We start from the raw sequence: 22,125 nt of genomic DNA on the forward strand, positions 1-22,125 counted from the left end.
CATTAAAACTCGGCTGAACGTCGGGGGATAGAGCTGGTATGAAAAATGCTCTAAAAATAAGGCTCTATTGTTGTACTTGCATGTGACTATTGTTATTGCAGGAATGCTTGTGCCCAACACTCTTGCATCTGTGCCTTGCAAGACAAGCTGAAATACTTCAGATCCCAACGAACACTTGGGCGTACGCAAAAAATTGTTCTGCTTCGAGTTTGCCAGCACAGCTCCCCTCTCCAGCACAAACGCGCTTACTAGTGTACCAGTACAAGCACATTTATGGTTTATTCCCATAAATCATAAGGATAAACTTTACATTAATACGACCGCAAAATTAAAGCTAGAGGTTGCACCAACTATGAAACAAAACCAGAAGAGCTGCAGAGCAACCTCCTAAAAATAGGCTTAAAGTAGAACAGAAAACAAAAGCAAACTGTACGCTCTGCTGACAGAAGCCTCCCTCTGCTAAGATTTACTCGCCTAGGAAGACCTGAGTGAAGAATGAGCTGCAAAATGAGTTAGAAGAAAGAAAATTGCTAAAGATAGGGACATCAAGAGAAAGGACGTACCTAGGGAACTGACTGTAAGTTAAGATTGTCAGTGAAAGGTGCGGTGCAGAAACAAAAGGGCTGTTAGTTTCCAAAAGCTGAACAGACGCCTGCAGGTACGATCAAGCCTCCCTCGCTCTGTATTCTGTCCGCGCAGGAGTTTATCTACAGTTATTTTTCAGATCCAGTAAAAGGCTTCAGTCTCCCATCGCGCTCTCTTACCCCTCAGATTTGCAGTCGCCAAAAGAACAAACAATTGCTTGAGCGCCGCACTGTGAAAAGGGACAATTTAGGGAATTTCAGCATCAGTTTTAAAAGTCTGCCAAGAGTTACAGCAACAATGGAAGGAGAAGTGGCGAGGAAAAACAGACAAATCACACAGGATAACTGCGTCGGTGCCTCGGGGTCAGGATCAGGGCTGACACCGCGGCGACCGTGGCACCCAGCACCCCAAAATGGCTCTTGCCATGGGCTCCAGGACGAGGGAGTTTATCTGAGATGAGCAATGCCATCTGCGAGCAAAAAAGAGGATACCCAGATGGTTCAGTGCAACTGCCACGTCCTGTATCACTGCAGGATGCGTTCTGAATTGTTTTACTCTCCAAAATGAAAAAGCGCCCTTCCCAGTCAGATGTAAACCCCATCACAGACACCAGCCTCAGGCACACAGGAACAAGGCCAAGCAAAGGTGCAGCTAAAGGTAAGATGTCTTTCTACCCACAGGCAAGACAGAAAACCTGACTGCAATTGGCCCAGGCTATTAAACAGGGCAGAGAGTTTTCAAGAGGGGTGGAGGATCCAGTGGGGGCTGTGACTTTTGCAGGAAAATTACAGTACTTAGCTGACAGCAGGAGCAAAGGCAGAACTGGATCAGAAACAACGTTCTTATAATAACCCCCATATTTCCCTAAAAAAAAAGAGAAAGAAGTCTTCGTCACCTGGGATTGTTACAAGGTACAGCCCAGGTACTGCTACACCTGTGGCAGGCAGAGCTTCTCTTCCCTTGATCAAGTCACTGTGCTCCTCGCTACTCTTTACTTTTGGCATGTCAGTTTAATGCAAAAGGTAAAACAGAGCTAGGAGTTAACTTTTTATGAGACTGAGCTACATGGGATTAATTCTCAGAGACTAATGAGTCGCAAGGCCATCCCAGATCAATTTGGGTAACTTTGTTGAGACCTGGGAGCCATGCCAAGAGCATTAACAACCCGAGCCGAGATACAAACAAGCCTATTCAAACACAAATAGTGCTCAAGACACTAGACCAAGCCCCAAGGACAGGCAGTACACTGCTACTGGGAAGAAGAGATAAAACCACAATAAACTAGATTATTATAGATGGCTGCACAGAATCTGTGCTGTGGCATACATCTTACTACAGGAGAATATAGAAGATCGCAGGCAGACTCAAGACAGAATCCGTAATTGCCACTGGGAGCTGGAGCTGGAAGAGAGGTTGGTTGCAATCAAAAACCCAACTGCTTTTTGCTAAGTATGAGGGAAAGACAGTCAGACTCAGATGGCCATTTCTACCCCGCTAGCCAAAAGAGAAGGAAGTACAAGGCACTGCCCCAAGCTCTCAAAAATAGTAAGAGATTTCCCACTAAAATGCAAGGAAGGAAACATGTTGCTTTGAGACCGTTCCAGGAAAGGCTCTTTATTATTTTTCTAAGTGCAGTCATTAACAGCTCTCTGCCTCCAGCTTCCTGACCATCGAGATGAATATTCAGCACAGGGCGCTCTGAATCGGATCCACAGGGTCACAGAGGCAGCAGCAAGAGGCGGCTGCACCCAGAAAACGCACAGAGGGGAACGCAGTCCGTCCGCAGCACTCGCTGGGGTTTCGCGCCGGCATTCCCCACGCCGCCCTGGCTTAACGTGCAACACCGCGGTGAGGATTCGGAGCACCGTAACCCACCGTAAAGTGGGGTAAAAAACCAAGAGGTCAAGTTCTTCCTTAAAAAAATAAACCAAGAAAACAAGCCACTTCAACATTTAGGCTTCCTTGTGGCGGGGTTAGCTCTACAAGACAGAGGGCTAGTGCCCAACCTGCTTTTAGGTGCTTTGTAAAGTCCATTTGGCACCTAATCTCCACCAGTGAATGACTGCTGACTCTCAGATTAAATTAGATGCCTGCAGGGACTTAGGAACAGAGCTTGTTCTGCACCTCTGGGTGCCCAGATCTCTGTTTGACTTTTGCCAGCTATTATACGCCCAAAGACATTGCGAAAGATTTTAAATTTTACAGGGAGAGGCCACCATCGAGCTTAGTGAAAACGCGCAGGCTGCTGTTAGTCCTCGGCTTTGACTTTAAAGTTATTTTGGGGTGTGAGGGAAGGAGTGAGAATGTTTGCTTTGTAACCAAAAAGCTACAAGAGAGCTTAAAATTGTCATCTGGGAAAGAAGGCCAAAAGCCGATGCTATAAAATCTGCTTTAGAGGCGTAACACCCTTATGCTTTATAAGCTTGATAAAGCAAACCCAACTGTATAAACTGGAATATTGGCAAGGAACTCGCTTGAAGTAAATCTCCAACAGACATACGGTATTTAACAAGTCATTACGAGTTAACCTACAGCGCAGGGTGAAAGCAAAGTCCGACCACTTACCATCTGACTGTACCCTCCTGGGTGTTCAGCACTGCTCTGGAGCTTGGAGAGGATCCCCTCCCCACAAGAGCATCCCCAAATACCTGGGACTGTATCGCCTCAACAGCATCAAAGACGCGCTAAACCCTCGCTTGCAAGTGCCTTAAAACAGCCCTGGAGCTTCACCACCCCAGCGAGCTGCAGTCGCTGCTATCAGAACAACTTTTCCTATGAGGCATCACATTTGGCCCTAAAGTGACTTAAAAAGCAGCTCTCCTCAGCTCACACGGGACTGAAGTAACAGCCCAGCTGCAAAGAGTATTTCCACGTGCTTTGGGAAAAGGGTCGAAGCTCACAGGAGAGTCGCTCTCCCCCTCTCAGTGCATGTGCGATGGGAGAGGGAGGCACCGTCAGCGTCCTGTCAAATGTAAAATAAACTCCGGCGAAAGGAATAACACGGGCCCCAAAGCAGCGCATCAGCCATGAGCAACTTCACAGAGACCAGAAAAGCTTTTTCCCTGCAGTTAGAGCAACAAAGCCCCTTGGCTGAGAGCACCAGGCAGCCTGAAGGCTTTTCCCAGCACAGCTTCCACCAGTCCTCCCAACTACACAACTTACCCCGTTTATAACCCTCTTACAAACAGTAACGAGTTTACCGTTACCATAACAAAAAGTGTAATTTGTTAACGTTGCCTCCACATTAGGGTCTGGCAGGATAAAAACCATTATAGAAGCTCCATTGTCCAAGAGCCTCCTCGCACTGGCCAGTCTCCAGATCAGATCTGGCCTGGCCTCCGACTTCAGAGCAAGGTGTTAGAGAAAGTCTCGTGTCATCTCGGCGCGGCTGGGCCCCAGCCGAGCCACAGGGATGCCCGTACATCACGGGCAGCACAAAGGGAAGGATACTGTTGGGTTTTTTTTTTCCCCATCTATGCAAAACACCGTGGCCAAAAAAAAGTGAGACCAGCTGCAAGAAGCTCGAGTGATCTGGAACCACCTTCGGGAGGTCCTTCTGCTCTCGGACACGGAGCTGAGGGACACCGGCGCGCAGACGCCTTGTGAGAACTGCCCGGGTTCGGTGTTTTCCAGGTGCGAGGAGCTCGGATTTCATCGCACTAACAGCACGCGTCCTCCCGCTCCTCCTTTCACAGTCAGATTCCTGAGAGAAAAGTAGCTGCTGCTCTTCAAATACCTACTTTAACTAATCCTTGCCAAACATCACCGAAGCAGCCGTAGCTTGGCAAAACATGCTTTAACACAGGCAAGGTTTCTCTAGTTAGGTGCCAAGTATCAGATTTCTAATATGAAAAGGCATCTGTCCAAAGGGTTTCGAAGCCTTTGATGAACATGAGACAAAATCCAACATAAACCAGCAAGTCAGCAACTTCTCCAGGCAAAGAGATGGAGAAAGACCATCTCTAAATCATCATCCAATTACTCATATGACAAAGCTGTGTTTCCACTCCCAATTTCTGGAGGAAAGATGGACTCTACAGGATGTCCCCAAGGTATGGATCGACTCTACAGGAGGTCTCTAAAGTAGAGATGGGCTCTACAGGATGTCCCCAAGGTACAGATGTCCCTAAGGTGTAGATGGGCTCTACAGGGCGTCCCCAAGGTACAGAGGGGCTCTACAGGGCGTCCCCAAGGTACAGAGGGGCTCTACAGGGCGTCCCCAAGGTACAGAGGGGCTCTACAGGGCGTCCCCAAGGTACAGAAGGGCTCTACAGGGCGTCCCCAAGGTACAGAGGGGCTCTACAGGGCGTCCCTAAAGTATCTGCACAAAGACACAAGGGAGAGACCAAATCTCTAAATCATCATCCAATTACTCATATGACAAAGCTGTGTTTCCACTCCCAATTTCTGGAGGAAAGATGGACTCTACAGGATGTCCCCGAGGTATAGATGGACTCTACAGGATGTCTCTAAAGTAGAGATGGGCTCCACAGGATGTCCCCAAGGTACAGAGGGGCTCTACAGGACATCCCCAAGGTACAGAGGGGCTCTACAGGACGTCCCCAAGGTACAGAGGGGCTCTACAGGACGTCCCCAAGGTACAGAGGGGCTCTACAGGACGTCCCCAAGGTACAGAGGGGCTCTACAGGACATCCCCAAGGTACAGAGGGGCTCTACAGGACATCCCCAAGGTACAGAGGGGCTCTACAGGACGTCCCCAAGGTACAGAGGGGCTCTACAGGACGTCCCCAAGGTACAGAGGGGCTACTGCAAGACCACCAACACTGCAAGAGGCAGCAAGGCCCCAGGCATGGTTCATCATCAACTGGTTCCTCCAGGACCTCCTCCAAAACAGGAGGAACCACATGGAAGGTCCCGAGCCTCCCCACTGCGGTCAGACAAGCCTCTGCGCTTCTAATTCCCACCGCTGCTGTCACCTCCAAGGTCAGAGCAGACCCCGCAGTACATGTGTCACCAGGAGCAAGGTGACAACCTAAGCGTGAACCCAGAGCGACAACAGGCGAGAGCACGTCTGTGTCCAACTCTAACCAAAGCAACCCGGCACAAACGTTCCCCACAATTTCAAGCAAAAAGCTCTTCCTTCCTCCTTCACACCCCAACCAACTGAACCCTTGCAGCCCGCGGACGAAGAGGCTCTAAGCAGAGATCACCAGGTAGGAACCGTTTCTGGCGTTGCTTCCAGCAGATTCGAATTTGTAGCACGATGACACACTGAGTAAACAGATCCTCTAACAGGCAAACTCCGAGACGCACGCAGGCAGCCTCCGGAGCTTGGCACTACGGCTCTTGGGTCGCCTTGTGCTTCTTCATTAGCGGTGATACATCTTCAGCTATATACTTCTTCACAGCAGGGACAACATATTGCAAGAGATCTACTACAGGAGAGAGAAATAATTCAAGTTTAAGAAAGGAAGGAAAAACCTAAGAGACCCACTGTTTCTTACTGAGTAGAGATAATTATAAGAAAGCCATGACAAGCCTTAGAGAATGCATTATTTTACCTAGGAAATGCCTAAGTGACCTAGAAACTGGAGTCCCATTTCCTGAAATTATTTAGCTGCTTAAGAGCCCTTGTTTCAATGAAAGTGAGGAAAAAAGCTGCTGAAAATGGGACGTAAGAGCCCAAGTCAAGCTTGAACATATTTTCCCCACAATGGTGTGTGAATAGTTTTAAAGGAAGATCAAAGTCAAGGCTGCGTGGAGTTAAGAACAGGAGAGCCTCTTATGTAAGCGACTACCTATGGATAAAACTCTTGTCAATGAATTAAAATAACTGAAACAGCACCAGCGGGACAGGGGACGGAAAGGCACGACACTCTTGTATGCACGCGTGGTCATAAAGTAAAAATATTTTGTCCCACCTGTTATTATTTACATCACATGTGGGCATTTTTATTTATTTAGCATTCAAAGGCACACACATTTTATGGCATCATTATTTGATATGCGAGCCCTAAAATCAGAGGGGAGCAAGAAATATTCCAAATATAAGCAATGTCTAGAAATCTGGTACATTATTGTGAGTTGTTTAACTAGAACTGCATTCTGCCTTCGGAATGATTGCGTTTTAGCGGTGAACAAAGCAATGATTTCCTATATATAGTTTACATAATTCAAAATGTGAAATCTTACATAGATGAAGGATACGGCGTCCTAAACGTGGATCATACAAACGGGCGCTCTATATGCATTAAAAATAGAGAGCTTTCCAAAAAACAAAAGGAAGGAAAGCAACGTGGGGTAGAAAGATGAAAAACATCCGCAACGTGGGGTAGAAAGATGAAAAACATCCGCAACGTGGGGTAGAAAGATGAAAAACACCCACACGAAGAAGAGCGAGCATCCCTCGGGAAGTTTCTCACCACCTCCACCAGTAAACGTACTTGCTCATTAAAACGCTGCCAACGCTCCCAGGATTATGTTCAAAAAACCCCACGTTTTGTCATGTTCCCTTTGCACGTGGCTCGGTCAGAGCGAGGATCTGGACGATGAGCAATGCTCCCTCTTATATAAACTCTCCAGGTTTGTAACAGCGCACTCTGCCATATAAAGGCTTCTAATCCGATTAAGGTTGTAGATAAACCTCCACAGCGCTGTTTTCACCCAGTAAATCCCCCCCTTAGCTGCGGGATGCTCGGCTAAGTCTCTGCTTTCACATTTTCTGGACCTAACAGTTAATTCCAGGAGACCTGGCACCCAGCTGCTGTCACCCCTGGTGACAATCGGCCTTTGGATCTCATCTCCCTCTGCGGCTCCTCCTCCGGCTCTATTTTACCAACACTCCAAAAAAATAAGGGAATATTCCTACCACAGCAACAGCGGAAGAATGGCCTGTGAAAGGCGGCCAAGCCTACCTTCAGATCCCGCTGCAATGAGAACAGCACGAGGCAGAAGAAAACTTTACGTTTCAGTGCAAGGAGATTAATTGGCAAAGCTTTCCCTGCCCACACGCAACCTACTTCAACTTCAGCGGCGGTTGTTCAACTTCACTTTCAAAACTTCTAAGGATTTCCAGCATCTTCAGCCGCGGACGCGACCAGCTGTACCTCTAGAAACGAGTCTATTTTAAACGCTGGCTATTTTAAATAATCACACGCATCAACTGCTTAGCGATTTGGAGATTTGTTCCCTTCATCTCAGCAGACTCAGCACCAACGAGAGCTTTTTGGCAGAAAACCCAAAAAGCCATGTTCTGCTCCAAGTCTGGTTTACTCACTTTGGAAGCAGTTGAAGGGTATAAGACAGCTCAGTACGGTTAGTTACTCAGGTATAAATACACTCATTTGGGCATTGCTTATTCCCTACCACTGCCAAGTCCACATCTAGCCAAGTCCTTAATACACTGAAGTCTGTGAAAGACTGCTTTTTTATTATTATTATTTTAAATAGTAACAATGGTATTCAGAACGAGGTCTTTGCCAGCCAGGGCTGAAAACATTCTCCATGAGCAGAAAAAAAAAAAAAAAAAGCAAGCTGTGCAAGAGCTCTGCTAACAGCAATGCTGCAAGCGTGGCAGCGCGTCCCCAAAAGGCAGAGAACTGGTGAACTTTGCTGCTTTACACTCTTCTGGACTCTAGGCACAACGTGCTTTTCATACCCAAGGAGTTCAAACTTTTTTTTTTTTTCGGGAGAAGGGGAGGAAAATGTCTTTGTACAGCTTCTCTTTTAGGGTTTTTTGGTAGCTGTGCCTCACAAAGAGAGCTCAGAGCTCTGCAGGGCCTGCACAGAGAAATACCCCCAGTGGGTAGCACGGCCTGTAGCTGGCAGAGCAGCTTTGTTTATTCAAGAACCAGCTTGCAACGGCTGGCACCGCGTCTCCACCGCCGCTTTACTCTCTCGCACAAGGGTGGGACAGCAGAGCGGCATTCCAGACCGCTGCAGGCTCTCCGCGGGCTGGCTCGCTCCTGCGACGAGAGCGGCCGCGCCGTTCGCAAGCCCCGCGTCGCTCCCCGCGAGCCAAAGGCGGTTGCTTTCGTTATGAAACTTCAATAAATCGCTGCTGTCGCCTCGGGGGGCTCAGCTCTGCGCTTGTCCCCATGCGGGACAGCAGCCCCCTGCTCGTGTACGGCAGCAAAAAGGGAGATGTGGAGGGAGGAAAATTCGCCGCGGCCAGCTTGGCCTCCCACCACCACCCCAGCAAAGAGCTGAGAGGAAAGAGGTGCAAGCCAAAAAAATCCCGCTCCACTAAATAATTAGCCTGCATTAAAATTAGGTTTAGCCTCAGCGAAACCACACTGCGTTGGAGCTGGTTAAGGCGCTGAATTTATCATGTTGCAAAAACAAATGTCAAACTTTGGCATGCACTAAAATACAGCCTGTGCTATATAAAGGCTTCTGTGCGGCTGGCTCCTGCATCAGCACGTGCCCCACCAGGTGTATCGAGGAGGTGGGGGGGGGGAAAAAAAGCAAGAAGCCTCTTGGAAGATTATGAAATTGAACCTCAGAGAAGCAATTAAGCCAAACTCCCATGAGCCAAGACTAATTGCAGCAAAACACACTGTAAATATCAGCTCTAAAGAGGGAGAATAAACCCGAGCGCGCGAGGATCAACCAGCAGCTTGGAGAGGAACCTCTGTGGATACCAGCACCTCCAAGGGCTGGAAGTTTGGAAATTCGGGTGTGCTCCCCCCGGCCCAGCATCCAGCTGAGGCCATCGGTACAGCTCAGTCTGGCTCAACCTCCTGCTCCCGGCAGCAGAGCGAGGCTTAGCCTTCACTTTTTGGATCTGGGCAAAGCCATTTGAAGCAGAATTAAGAGATTCGCTGAGGACTTCAAGTGACATGATGTAGGAATTCATCAGCCAGACAAAAAGATGTGACAAATACTGTGATGTGAAGGCTGATTAAAACCTCAGTTTTACATTCAAAAGGAAGCGAGGCTATAAATGCGCTTTTGTTTTAGTCTCTATAGGCAGCTTCCTACACACCTCTACACCAAAGAGAAACCATTTCTAGCTCCCCAGGGAAACCCTTGCGTACGTCTCTGCTCAGCCTCCACTACTCAGCACACACATTACAAGCTCCTTGAAACTCAAACCAAGAAACTAGATTACTTTAAAAGGGGGAAGAAAAAATAATGAAGTTACAGGAAGCAACAGGTCCCCAGTCCTGAAGGTCTGTTACCAAAAACTATTTTCTCTCAGCATTTCCTCTCGAAATGCATCATAGTTGGGTGCTAAATGACTGGAGGAAGAGTGGTTTTGGAAATCTGGCCTCAATTCTTGGTGCTAGGAAGGCAAAAAAAAAAAAAAAAGTAGAAGAAAAAAAGGCCCCAAGAAAGTCAGGAGGATAAAAAAACCCAAACAGAACACAAAAAAGCATCACATGTGATGCAGCAGAAAATGAATCCAAAACAAAATCCAACCCAGAGATCCTCCACTAACACACGCCGCAAAAAACAACACATGCACCACAAGGCCTGCCAGAAGCTGAGCGTATTTTACTAAGCCATTTTAAAAATATTTCCACCACAAAGAGGCAGCGGCCGGCTCTGGGCGAGGATGTGTCCTTGTTGCCCTGATCCCCGCTGGATGCCCTGCGAAGAGCTCCAGCCTCATCACGGGAACCCCTGCGTGTTCAAGGAGGACGGAAGGATTCGGCTTCTTCCCCGCCTCAACCATCCTCTCACACCCATCGGCTCACGCTTCCTCTCTCAAACTTCCCCATCTCTCAAAACGGGCGAGGGAAATTTCCTGCCTGCCCCACACCACATCCACAAACCCCCTTTTAGCCATCCTGAGGACGTCCTCCACAGTCAGCGTCTCCTCCGGTCGGGGTCCTCGGGGGTTCAGAAGAGATGGAATAAAGACATTCATGAGAAATTTGAGGGGTTTTTAAGCCACGTCCTTTTATTTTCGCCACCTTCCTACATGGCATATCTACGCCATCACCGCCGCAGTCGTGCCGCACGGATCGTACCGCGCTTCCAAGTTAACTCAGACCAGCAACAGTCCTGCCAACCAGGTTAAAAAGGATGATGACACTTGCAACCTACCAAGGTGGGCTGAGCGTCTCACAGCGGGACGCAGCAAGGCTCAACAGCAAGTTCATCTTCACCTGACATCTTCATAAATCACACAGAGAAAAAAAAATCAGAGCACTAAATACACGCGGCGGGAAACGCTGGAGAAGACTTGAAAATAAGGAACCTTGAGAAAACAGAAATATGAGCAAGAATAAGTAGAAATTAATGTTAGAAACAGCCCTCAACAGGGAAAAGCTGTTAGAGCGAAAGACAAATTGCAAGTGGGAGGATTAACATAGTCACCAAGTTTGTGTAAAGCTTTTCCTTCTTATAAACCGAGCAGAGAGCGAGGAGGGAAAGTCCCGATCTCCAGCACGCCGATGCAAACCATGTTCAACCCCGAGCTGTTCAGTATCAGAAGGATATTGGCAAATTGGAAGGCATTCAGGAAAATATAGTTAAGCAGCTGGAGGGATTGATTTACAAGGAAAGATTAAAATAACTAGACGCCTAGTTTGGCTAAGCGGTAAGGTGGACATGATAATTTTTTACAGTCAGTTGACAGGCAAGTGCCAGAAAGGAGAGGAAGTGTTTTAACATACTACAATTAGGTATAACCAGAGGATTGGCACACAATTAAGGAAATTCATTAAAGTTCTCAAAGCAGTGAGGTCTATCAGGTACTAAAATAGTCTCCCACTTCTCCATTCCCAACCAACTTCTAGGATCAGAAAGAAACCACTCTTCAGAGGAAAGGCCATCCCGGCCGCAGGTAATCATTACAAACCTCGCAGGTCGACTGCTGACTGGCTGCTTCCACCAGCTGAACCCACACCTTTTTTGTTTGTTTTTAACACTAAGAGCAAACAAGTACTCCAGCACTCTCCAGTCCGCAAAGTGATTACACTTGGCAACGGTAATTACCCCACTCGTGTCACAGAAGGTGAATATGATCTCTCACTTTAAGGAAACAAGGAGCAAGGATGTTAACCCTCCTCATTTTCCAAACAGGAATCTGGCTGTTCAATCCACCTCCCACAAACTTCTCCTCTACATTCAAACAGTGAAGTTATTCTTAGTCTCCGCTGAGAAAACTCCAATCCAAAAAAACTGTTCAATAAAGCCGGTGGTTGAGAACTGCTGCTGAATTTCTCTCCAGAAATGACTGCGTTTCAGTGACAACTATTTTTAAAGCAGTTTGCAAAGAACTAGACAACCCCTTCAGACCATGCCTGGTGGAAGAAAGTCCTGCCCAACAAGCAGTGCAGTGAGGCAAAATAAATTGGGAAGTTCCATTGAGTGTTAGCGACATTTTTATGCTGTACTCCTGAACGTTAAACTGAAAGGTTGTCTTTAGAGGGCCCTGAGCAGGGAAAGAAGTGATAACTTCATAAAGAAGATGGGACTTGGTGAGGGAGAGGCAACAAAGAGGCAGAAAGAACAAAACAGGGAAAGCTGAGCAGAACAAGGAGTTTTTGTTGTCACACACATTTCATCTCACACCTGAACCAGCCGAGCTCTCAGGTTGAGGGGCTCCATACCAACGCTTCTGGCAGTAGGAACAAAACAGCTTTGAGACGTGACCCAGGTTGCGCTCGCAAAGTTGGAGCTACCGAGGGGCAACGGATTTCACAGCGCCAGCGGCAGACGAGCAAGTGCACGGTGAAACCTCACCTCTCCCACAAGCTCTCAGAAGTCTGAGCTCTCAAAGTGCCCCCGTGAGATTTAACCACCGTTTCAGACTTGGGAAGAAACTACTTAATTCTGTAATTCCTGTTGTTTGCGTGTTGTCCTTTACTTGGTGCTGTGGGAGTCACGGATCCCCCTGGGACCGCATGGGGCTGAGAGCCCCCCCCCAACCCCCTGCAGACCCACAGCCATTCACCAGCCTACACCCTGTTCCCCACCTCACCCCCATCCCCATGGGCACCTATAACTGCTCCACGACCTTTCCACATCCACTCGCCACTGGGAGCCCCCACACGCGGGCCTGGATCCTGGACCCTGGCCTGGATCTTCCTCAGCTGCCCCAAAAGAGTCACGAGTCACCACGCTGAGCCCAAACCCTTCTTCATCCAGAGGACAAGAGTCCCAATTAATGGGGGTCCCCCAGCACCTGCACCTCGGGGGGGCCCCCACAGGATCCCACCCAAGGCTGCTCTAACCCCTGAGGTCCCCATATCTCAGGACACCCCATATCTCCTCAGGGTCCCCCCTGGTTCTGCACACCAAAAGGTCTCCCCTATCTACAACCTCCAAAGACACCCCCCTCCCCCCCCAATTCTCTCCGACCTTCCAAAGCTCCCCCACCCCTCCAGGCCCCCCCCCACAGTCCCTCAAGACTCCCCAATACCTCTTCAGGGTTCATCCTCCAGAATCCCACTGCAAGACCCCTTAAAGCCCCCCATATTTGCAAACCCTCAAGACACCCACCCCTCAATGCCCCCCTATTTCCAATCCCTTAAGCCCCCTCCCCGCCCAGTACTCTCCAAGACCCACCAAGGCCCCCATTCCTGAGTCCCCCTCAGACCGCCACCCCTCATGCCCCCCCCCCCCCTCCTGGCGCCCCATACCCCGCTGACCCTGCCACACCCCCACCCCGTGCCTACCAAGCCCCCCATTTCCCCAGGTCTCCCCCACCCCAGGGCCCCCCTGGCCTCCGGGTTCGCCCCCCCTCAGGCACCGCCCGGGCCCCTCGCTGCTTCCAGCAGCCCCGCCCATCTGGGGAGGGGCTTGCCCCAACGCGGCGCCCCTAAGCCGCCATTGGCCGCGCCGCCCGCCACTCCGGGTCTAGCGGCAAGCCGATTGGCCGGAGGGCGCTGTCAATCAGCGAAAGGGGCGGGGAGAGCGGCTGCCTCACGAAAACTCGGGGAGAGTTGTGGGGGGGAGGGGCCGGCCAGGGCTCCCCGCCGCCCCCCCCCGAGGGCTGCCCCGCCGCCGCCTCCTCTCGCCGCCGCCCCCGTCCGGGCCGGCCCCGCCGCCCGCCATGCCCCGGCGCCACCGGTTACCTGAGGGAGGGCCGGGCCGGGCCGCGCCGCGCCGCCGCCGGGGCCTCGCGCTGGCTGCCTCTCGCGCTGGGGCTCCCGCCTCCCCTCCGCCCCCCCCCTCCCCTCCCGCCACTCCTCCACCTTCTCCCCACGCGCGAGACTCTCGCGAGACCTGGGGGGAGGGACCGGCACCGGGACCAATGGGGGGCGGCGGGGGGTGGGGCTTCGCCGCGGAGGGGCGGGGCTGGACACGCCCCCGGAGGGGCGGGGCGGGGCGGGGGGGGGGGGCCACGACACAGACCGACCGCCCCGGGGGGACCCTGCATCGCGCGGGGACAGCGGGGCACCCCTGACACCCGCACCCCAACCCCCCAGCCCCGCGCTGTCCCCAAGGGGGTGATGGCCCTCGGGCGGAGGTGACAGCCCAGGACGCAGTTCCCAGGGCTCCCCAGGGACCGACGACGTCCCCGTCCCCTTGGGGACATGGCGCAGGGCTCAGGGTGGCAGCAGGGCTCAGCCCCAGGCACCTGGTGTCTGCCCTGGGGACGCTGCCACCTCCCCAGGGGAAAAACCGAGCCCAGCGCAGCCTGGCCCCCCCGCTGCGCCGTGCCCCAGTGACACAGGACGGGGCCACCAAGGAGACGCGAGGAGCTGAGACCCTGTTATCAAACCGTCTTTATTCCCCTCTCGCCCGTGGTGGGGTCGGGGCTCTCCCCTGCCCCCCAGAGTGGGACCCGGCACAGCGGGGGGCCGGCTCTGTCACTGTCACTGTCACCAGCTCCGTCACATGGCGAAGAGGATGAGGAAGGCCACCATGAGGCAGAAGAGCCCCATGGCCTCGGAGAGGGCGAAGCCCAAGATGGCGTAGGAGAAGAGCTGCTGTTTAAGCGAGGGGTTCCTGCAAGGAGAGGAGAGGCTGGTCAGCGGGGGCATAGCCTGTCCCCAATCCCCCCATTTCCCACCCCAGTGGCCCCCCCCAACCTGGCGTAGCCGATGATGAGGCTGCCGAAGACGGTGCCGATGCCAGCGCCAGAACCGGCCACTCCCACGGTGGCAGCGCCGGCGCCGATGAACTTGGCGGCGGTGTCGATGTCCCGGTGGGCCGCGCTCGTCTGGATGGTCCGGTGGGCGCCTGGCCGCGCCTGGGGGATGGGAGGGTGGGCAAGGAGGAGACTAACCTCACCCCAGCCCCCCCCCGGGCCTCAGTTTCCCCCCCATTGAGCTCCCCGCAGCCTCTCGGGGAGCTCCAGAGCAGGCAGGGGGCACAGTCGCTTCCCTGGACCCCCCAGCCCCCCAAGCGTCCCCCAGTCCGAGCTGGGCGCGTTACCTGCTCCGTCCAGGCCTCAGGGCTGCTCAGCACGGAGGCAGAGAGGGGCTGGTACAGCACCCGCGAGCTCCTCCTCACCTGCAAGGCACAGCACCCTCAGATTTGGGGGGGATGCCCCACCCTGTGTTCACCCAGGGCAGCAAAACTCCACCCAAGGGTGCCCTGAGGCCACTGCTGTCACCTCCTGTCACCTCTGGTACACCCCGAACCTGCTCAACCCCTCAGGGCACCCCATGAGCCAGCAGCACCCAGCTGGGAGAGCCTGTCCTGGCATCCAGCACCCACAGCCCCGCTGAGGGCACCCCACGGCCGCAGGCGTCGGTGTACGGATCCTGCCTGCCGCCGGGACTGGCCCCCAGCCAAAAGCACTTTCCTCCCAGCGCCGTATCCACCTCGGCGTGGGCAATTAGTAACGATCTAGGGACAGCAAACGATCTTTAACCAGAGCGACTGAGCGCTCGGGGCTCAGCTCACCTTTAGTGCAGCCCAGGGTGGGTCTAAACCTGCAGAAAATGTCCCCAAACCTCTCCCCGTGTCCCTGAGGGGGTCACGCGTTACCCCACACACCGCCTCGTTCCACAGAGGGAACATTGAGGGCGAAGGAGGGGTTTGTCACTACTCACGAGCACAGGAGCGGAGACGAACTTTGCACAGGCGTACATGGTGTGGGACGGAGGGACACACGCACGGGACGTGGCTGGAAGAGACAGACAGACACTGGGGCGTGAGGAGCTGCAGCATGTGGGATCCGGCCTCGCAGATGCAGGGTGAACCCCAGGACAGCCAGGGGACTTGGGGACACACAGGTCTGAGCCATGTGGGAATGGCAGGGCAGGACATGTCTTTGTCACCCAGGTGACAGCTCCTGGCTGAATGCCACCACAGTGGCAGTTTGGGACTCAGGAATTTGGGGTCCTGGAGTTGCTCCAGTGCAAGTCCTGGCGGGGGTTTCACCTGCCCAGGGAGGAACAGGAGCTCGTGAGGCCCCTGGTCCCCGTGAGGTGGGACAGGCCCTGGGGCTCCCGCCTCGGCCCCATTCCCTGCGGCAGCTCCAGGGGGGGGCACGGCCTGGGGACCCCCAGCCCTGACAGGGGACGTGGGGGCTGGAGAGGACAGAGCACGGGGGGGGGGAAACCCCAGCGTGGAGGGAGGTCACCCCAGAAGACATCGTGAGGGGATAGCGCCCCAAAACAGTGCGAGGGGGTCACCCCAAAACTCAGCGTGTGAGGGGGTGCCCCAACCCCAACCAGCTCCTTGAGGGGGGGGATCCCCCGCCCCTGCCCCCACCCAAAATGTGTGGGGGGCTCTTCCCGCCGTCCCCCATCCCTGAGGGGGGTCTCCCCTCCCGCACCCCAGAGGAGAACTCCCTCGCCCTCCCGCACCCCTGAGGGGGTCTCTCTCTCCCCCTCCCCTCACGCCCCGACCCGCCGCCGCTCACCTGCCGTACCGGCGGCGGGCAGGTCGCGGCGGCACCGACTGCGCAGGCGCGACCGGAAGTACCGCCCGGAAGTACCACAGAGACGCTTCCGGCGGCGCCACCCAGAGCGCCGCTCCCCCCTCCCCGCAGCGCCCCCTGCGGGCTGGGAGGTGGCTGGGGCCGGGGCCTGGTGAGGGGGCGTGGTCTAGAGTGAGGGGCGTGGCCTAGAGGGAGGGGGCGTGGCCTAGCACCGCGCCCCCTGGCGGCGGCGAAGGGCGCTGCGGGCGCCGTTTCGCGGGGGGGGGACGACGGGAGTGGGTGCGGGGGGTGCGGGGGGCTGGGGGGGTGCACGTGTGTGTACATGTCTGTCTACACGCGTGTGAACACAGGGCCGTGTGCACCCTGTGGTCCCTGTTTGCACGTGGGTGTGCAAGGAGTGTGTGAAGCTGGGGGGGGGTGTTGTCGTGTCACCCCAGAGTGCTGGGGGACACCCAAGGGTGCTGGGGGCCCTCCAGGGTGCAGGGGGGACAGTGTCACGCCAGGGTGCTGGGGGACTGGGACACCCCAGGGTGCTGGGGGCTCCCCAAGGTGCAGGGGGGACGGTGTCACCGCAGGGGGCTGGGGGACACCCAAGGGTGCTGAGGGCCCTCCAGGGTGTGGGGGGGACAGTGTCACCCCAGGGTGCTGGAGGACTGGGGCACCCAAAGGTGCTGGGGAGTCCCCAAGGTGCAGGGGGGGACGGTGTCACCCCAGGGTGCTGGGGGACTGGGACACCCCAGGGTGCTGGGGGCTCCCCAAGGTGCAGAGGGGGACGGTGTCACCGCAGGGCGCTGGGGGACCAGGATACCCAAGGGTGCTGGGGAACACCCAAGGGTGCGGGGGGGGACAGTGTCACCGCAGAGTGCTGCAGGACTGGGACACCCCAGGGTGCTGGGGGCTCCCCAAAGTGCAGGGGGGGCGGTGTCACCCCAGGGTGCTGGGGGACCGGGACACCAAAGGGTGCTGGGAGCCCCCCAGGGTGTGGGGGGGCCGGTGTCACCCCAGGGTGGGGTGGGGGCCGCAGGGCCGCGCGGGCTGTCAGGCAGCCGTATTTATGGGCAGCCCTAATGCGGGAAGCCATAAAGGCAGAGAGAGCCGCGATTAATTAAATCATTGTTATAATTAACTTTCATTAAAGGAAAATCAATAACGAGGAGCCGGGATTGAAAGGAGCCATCCATCAGCCTGCCCGCCGCGGGGGGGGCGCGGGGGCTCCGCGGGGCGAGGGGCTGGGTGTGCACAGGGGTGCCCGTGGGTGTGAGTGTGTGAGTGTGTGAGTGTGTGTGTGTGTGTGTGTGAGTGTGACTCTGTGTGTGTGTGTGTGAGTGTGTGAGTGTGTGTGACTGTGTGTGTGACTGTGTGTGAGTGTGTGTGAGAGTGTGTGTGTGTGAGTGTGACTCTGTGTGTGTGTGAGTGTGTGTGAGTGTGTGTATGTGTGTGTGTGATTCTGTGTGTGTGTGTGTGAGTGCGTGTGTGTGAGAGTGTGTGTGTGACTGTGTGTGTGTGTGTGTGACTGTGTGTGTGTGTGAGTGTGTGAGTGCGTGTGTGTGTGTGTGACTGTGTGTGTGTGAGAGTGTGTGACTGTGTGTGAGTGTGTGTGTGACTGTGTGTGAGTGTGTGTGAGAGTGTGTGTGTGAGTGTGACTCTGTGTGTGTGTGTGAGTGTGTGTGAGAGAGTGTGTGTGTATGTGTGTGTGTGATTCTGTGTGTGTGAGTGTGTGTGTGTGTGAGTGTGTTTGTGTGCGCGCACGGGGGTGCCCGTGGGTGTGAGGGTGAGTGTGTGTGAGTGTGTGTGTGTGTGAGAGTGTGTGTGTGTGTGTGTACGTGCACGGGGGGTGCCCGTGGGTGTGAGTGTGAGAGTGTGTGTGTGAGTGTGTGTGTGCGTGCGTGTGCGCACGGGGGGTGCCCGTGGGTGTGAGTGTGTGTGTGTGTGAGAGTGTGTGTGTGTGAGAGAGTGTGTGTGTGTGACTCTGTGTGCGTGTGTGTGTGTGCATGGCGGGTGCCCATGGGGTGTGTGTGTGTGTGTGTGCACACACATGGGGGGCGCACATGAATGTGAGTGTGTGTGTGTGCGTGTGTGTGTGCGTGTGTGTGCACGGGGCGTGCACATGGGTCTGAGTGTGAGTTTGTGTGTGTGTGTGTGTGCACGTGGATTGAGTGTGTGTGTGTGTACATGGGGGGTGCACATGGGTGTGAGTGTACGTGTGTGAGCACAGGGGGGTTGTGCCTGTGTGTGCACCAGGGGTGTGCACACGGGGGGGGGGGGGGGGGGCACACGGCGGGAGTGTGCACATGGGGCGTGCGTGTGTGTGTGTGTGTGCACGGGGGGGGTGCACACGGGGGGGGGTGGTGTGTGTGCACACCGGGGCTTTGCCCAGGGACACACGTGTGTGCACACGTGCAGGATCGTGTGTGCGAGGCGTGTGCTCCCTCCTGCAGCACCCGGGGGCGGGGGGGGGGGACACACACACACCCCGCCCCCGCCCCGCGCCCCCAATTCCCCTTTTTATCCCCTAAACCCCCCAGCGGAGACCCCCCCAGCCCCCCCCTCACCCCTCACCCCCCCCCCCGGCGGCCTGTCCGTCTGTCTTTGTCCTCCTTTCCTCCCCCCTCCTCTTTTTTTTTTTTTTTTCCCTCCTTTTCCCATTTTTTTAAATTTTTTTTTTTTTTTTTTTTTTTATTCCCTGATTTAAACCGCGGCTCCATTTGCTGCCACTGACCTTAACGGCTTAAATTAAAAAGCAATGTTCTGTGCGCGCCTCCAAAGCCGCCGAGCCACGAAGAGGGGGGGGGAGAATCGAGGGGGGCCCCCCCCACCCCCCCCCTCGCCTTCCCCCCACACCCCCCCCCCCCGTGGGCTCTGATGGTTTTAATATCACCGTAATGGCTTTGACCTTGCGATTAATACCGGGATTTGCAAAGCCGCCGCGGCGTGACGGCGGCCGCCGCTCATGGGGGGGGGTGTAAGGGGGTGCCCCACTTTTTTTAGGGGGGGTTTGAGGGGGGGGGGTGTTGGTGCTGGGTGGGGAAACTGAGGCACGAATGGGGAATGGTGGGGACTGAAGGGGGGTGAATTGGGGGGGGTGGGAGGGTGATGGGGGGTTGGAGTGGGGGCGCGGGGGGGGTTTGGGGGACACAGACACGCGTGGGGGGGGACACACGTGTGTGTCTGTGCGTGTGCACGGCTGGGGGGGGCGTCTTTGGGGTGCGGGGGGGGGGGGCTGCCGTGGGGTGCCCCCTCCCCTGCGGGTCAGTGGGTGGCACTTGGGGGGGTTCCGGTGCGTGAGGGGGGTTCAGGGGGCTGCCCGGGGGGGGTTACCGGGTGTCTGCGGGGTGGGGGGGTATGGGGGGGGGGGGGGCGGGTGGTGCTGCCCCCACCCCGCTCCCGGTCCCGGCGCTGGCGCAGTCGCCGCCCGCGCTGCATCTTAATGAGGCGGCGGCGGGAGCGGCACCGGGAGCGGAGCCCCGGGGGTGGCGATGGGAGGGGGCCGGGCTGCCCCCGCCGCTCCCGAGCCCCGACTGAGCCCCCCCGAGGGGCCGGGGGGGGGGTGGGGGTGTGTTTAGGGGGGGCCCGGGGGGATCCCCCCTGCGCCCGCAGGGCCGGTGACAGGCGGCGGGGAGGGACGGACACACGCCCCGGGGACAACGGCGCATCCCCGCCGCGGTGAGCACCGGCCCCCCCGGACCGGCCGGGCCTGGCACAGGCGCACAGCTGGAGGGGGGGGGGCACTGCCACACCCACAGCTGGATGGGGGGGCACTGTCACATCCACAGCTGGGGGGGGGGGCACTGTCACAGCCACAGCTGGATCCCGGGATCAGCATCACACCCACAGCTGGATGGGGGGGCACTGTCACAGCCACAGCTGGATGGGGGGGCACTGCCACAGCCACGGCTGGAGGGGGGGGCACTGTCACAGCCACAGCTGGATGGGGGGGCACTGTCACATCCACAGCTGGATGGGGGGGCACTGCCACAGCCACAGCTGGATGGGGGGGCACTGTCACAGCCACAGCTGGATGGGGGGGCACTGCCACAGCCACGGCTGGAGGGGGGGGCACTGTCACAGCCACGGCTGGAGGGGGGGGGCACTGTCACACCCACAGCTGGATTGGGGGGGGGCACTGTCACACCCACAGCTGGAGGGGGGGGTCACCATCACACCCACAGCTGGATTCCAGGCGTCACTGCCCCCAGCTCCCCCCCCAGCCCATGTCACCACTCCCCCGCTGGTCCCCGTGTCCCCAGGGCCCAGCCGGGGGTGTTGGGGTGCAGCAGTGGGGGGGCAGAGGGCAGTGGCTGTCCAGCCGTGCAGGGATGGGACCCGTTTCTGGACAGTGGGTGACACCAGACAGTGGGTGACGTGGCTATGGGTGACACTGGGCTGCGGGTGACACCAGCCAGTGGGTGACACTGGTGAGTGTGTGTGACCCTGTACCCATCCCGGCTCTGCTTTCCCCAGCTTTGGGTGACACCCCAGCAGGGACCAGCCGGTGTCCCCAGGGTGACACCCCAGACAGTGTCCCCAGGGTGACACCCCGGCCAAGGGACACAACACGCCCCGAGCTGGAGCAGAGCAGGAGGGGTCACCCCACCACCCCCAGAGCACCCACTGCTCCCATGAAGCACCCAAGACCCCCACCCTTGGGTGCTCCCTGCGTCCCTTTGCATCTCCCACCTCCTGCCTCCTCCGCGGTGCTCGGGGTGACATTTCCACTATGGGGCACGACCAGCTCCGGGGTGGCAACTGGGACGCCCGGGGTGGCAGCTGGGACCTCCAGGGTGGCAGCTGGGACCCCTGAGGTGGCAACTGGGACCCTCGGGGTGGCAACTGGGACCCTCAGGGTGGCAATTGGGACCCTCAAGGCGGCAACCAGGACCTCCAGGGTGGCAACTGGGACCCTCGGGGTGGCAGCTGGGACCTCCAAGGTGGCAGCTGGGACACCCAGCATGGCAACTGAGACCCCCAGGGTGGCAGCTGGGACCCCTGAGGTGGCAACTGGGACCCTCGGGGTGGCAACTGGGACCCTCAGGGTGGCAATTGGGACCCTCAAGGCGGCAACCAGGACCTCCAGGGTGGCAACTGGGACCCTCGGGGTGGCAGCTGGGACCTCCAAGGTGGCAGCTGGGACACCCAGCATGGCAACTGAGACCCCCAGGGTGGCAGCTGGGACCCCTGAGGTGGCAACTGGGACCCTCGGGGTGGCAACTGGGACCCTCAGGGTGGCAATTGGGACCCTCAAGGCGGCAACCAGGACCTCCAGGGTGGCAACTGGGACCCTCGGGGTGGCAGCTGGGACCTCCAAGGTGGCAGCTGGGACACCCAGCATGGCAACTGAGACCCCCAGGGTGGCAGCTGGGACCCCTGAGGTGGCAACTGGGACCCTCGGGGTGGCGACTGGGACCCTCAGGGTGGAAACTGGGACCCCTGGGGTGGCACCTGGGACCCTCAGTGTGGTAGCTGAGACCCCCAGGGTGCAACCAGAACCCTCAGAGTGGCAACTGGAACCCCCACGATGCAACTGGGACCCCTGGGGTGGCAACCAGGACCCCCAGGCTGTCAGCTGGGACCCCCACAGTGCAATCGGGACCCTCAGGGTGGCAATCAGGACCCCCAAAGTGGCAACCAGCATCCCCAGGGTGCAACTGGACCCCCTGGAGTGGCAACCATGACCCCCAGCGTGACAGCTGGGACATCTGGGGTGGCAACCGGGACCCTGAGGGTGGCAACTGAGACCCTCAGGGTGGCAAGTGGGACCGCAAAGGTGGCAACCAGGACCCTTGGGT

The 22,125-nt window shown here is 56.4% G+C and overlaps 2 protein-coding genes across 4 annotated transcripts in view; both read right to left on the reverse strand.

Annotated features, from left to right (window-relative positions):
* LOC141936558 (cyclic AMP-dependent transcription factor ATF-7) overlaps positions 1-13,689 on the reverse strand; it is a 66,673-nt gene extending 52,984 nt beyond the window's left edge. The window contains exon 1 of one of the 2 annotated variants that reach the window (XM_074853618.1): positions 13,578-13,689. The gene's annotated coding sequence lies outside the window, so the exon portion shown is untranslated. The remainder of the gene's footprint in view (positions 1-13,577) is intronic. The other variant, XM_074853617.1, reaches the window with a different exon arrangement.
* Positions 13,690-14,213: 524 nt separating this feature from the next.
* Positions 14,214-16,397, reverse strand: ATP5MC2 (ATP synthase membrane subunit c locus 2). 2 transcript variants are annotated; one of them, XM_074853632.1, is made up of 5 exons: positions 16,322-16,397; positions 15,507-15,580; positions 14,884-14,961; positions 14,538-14,698; positions 14,214-14,454 (listed from the first exon to the last, which is right to left on the reverse strand). In XM_074853632.1, the coding sequence occupies exons 2-5, from the start codon at positions 15,543-15,545 to the stop codon at positions 14,340-14,342; spliced, it is 393 nt and encodes a 130-aa protein (XP_074709733.1). In that variant the 5' UTR covers positions 15,546-15,580; positions 16,322-16,397; the 3' UTR covers positions 14,214-14,339. The 2 variants fall into 2 exon arrangements, with proteins under 2 accessions (XP_074709733.1, XP_074709735.1); XM_074853634.1 differs by having other exon boundaries at positions 16,331-16,355.
* Positions 16,398-22,125: the final 5,728 nt, after the last annotated feature.

Source organism: Strix uralensis, chromosome 33 (assembly GCF_047716275.1).
Source record: "Strix uralensis isolate ZFMK-TIS-50842 chromosome 33, bStrUra1, whole genome shotgun sequence".
Taxonomy (NCBI): Eukaryota; Metazoa; Chordata; class Aves; order Strigiformes; family Strigidae; genus Strix; species Strix uralensis.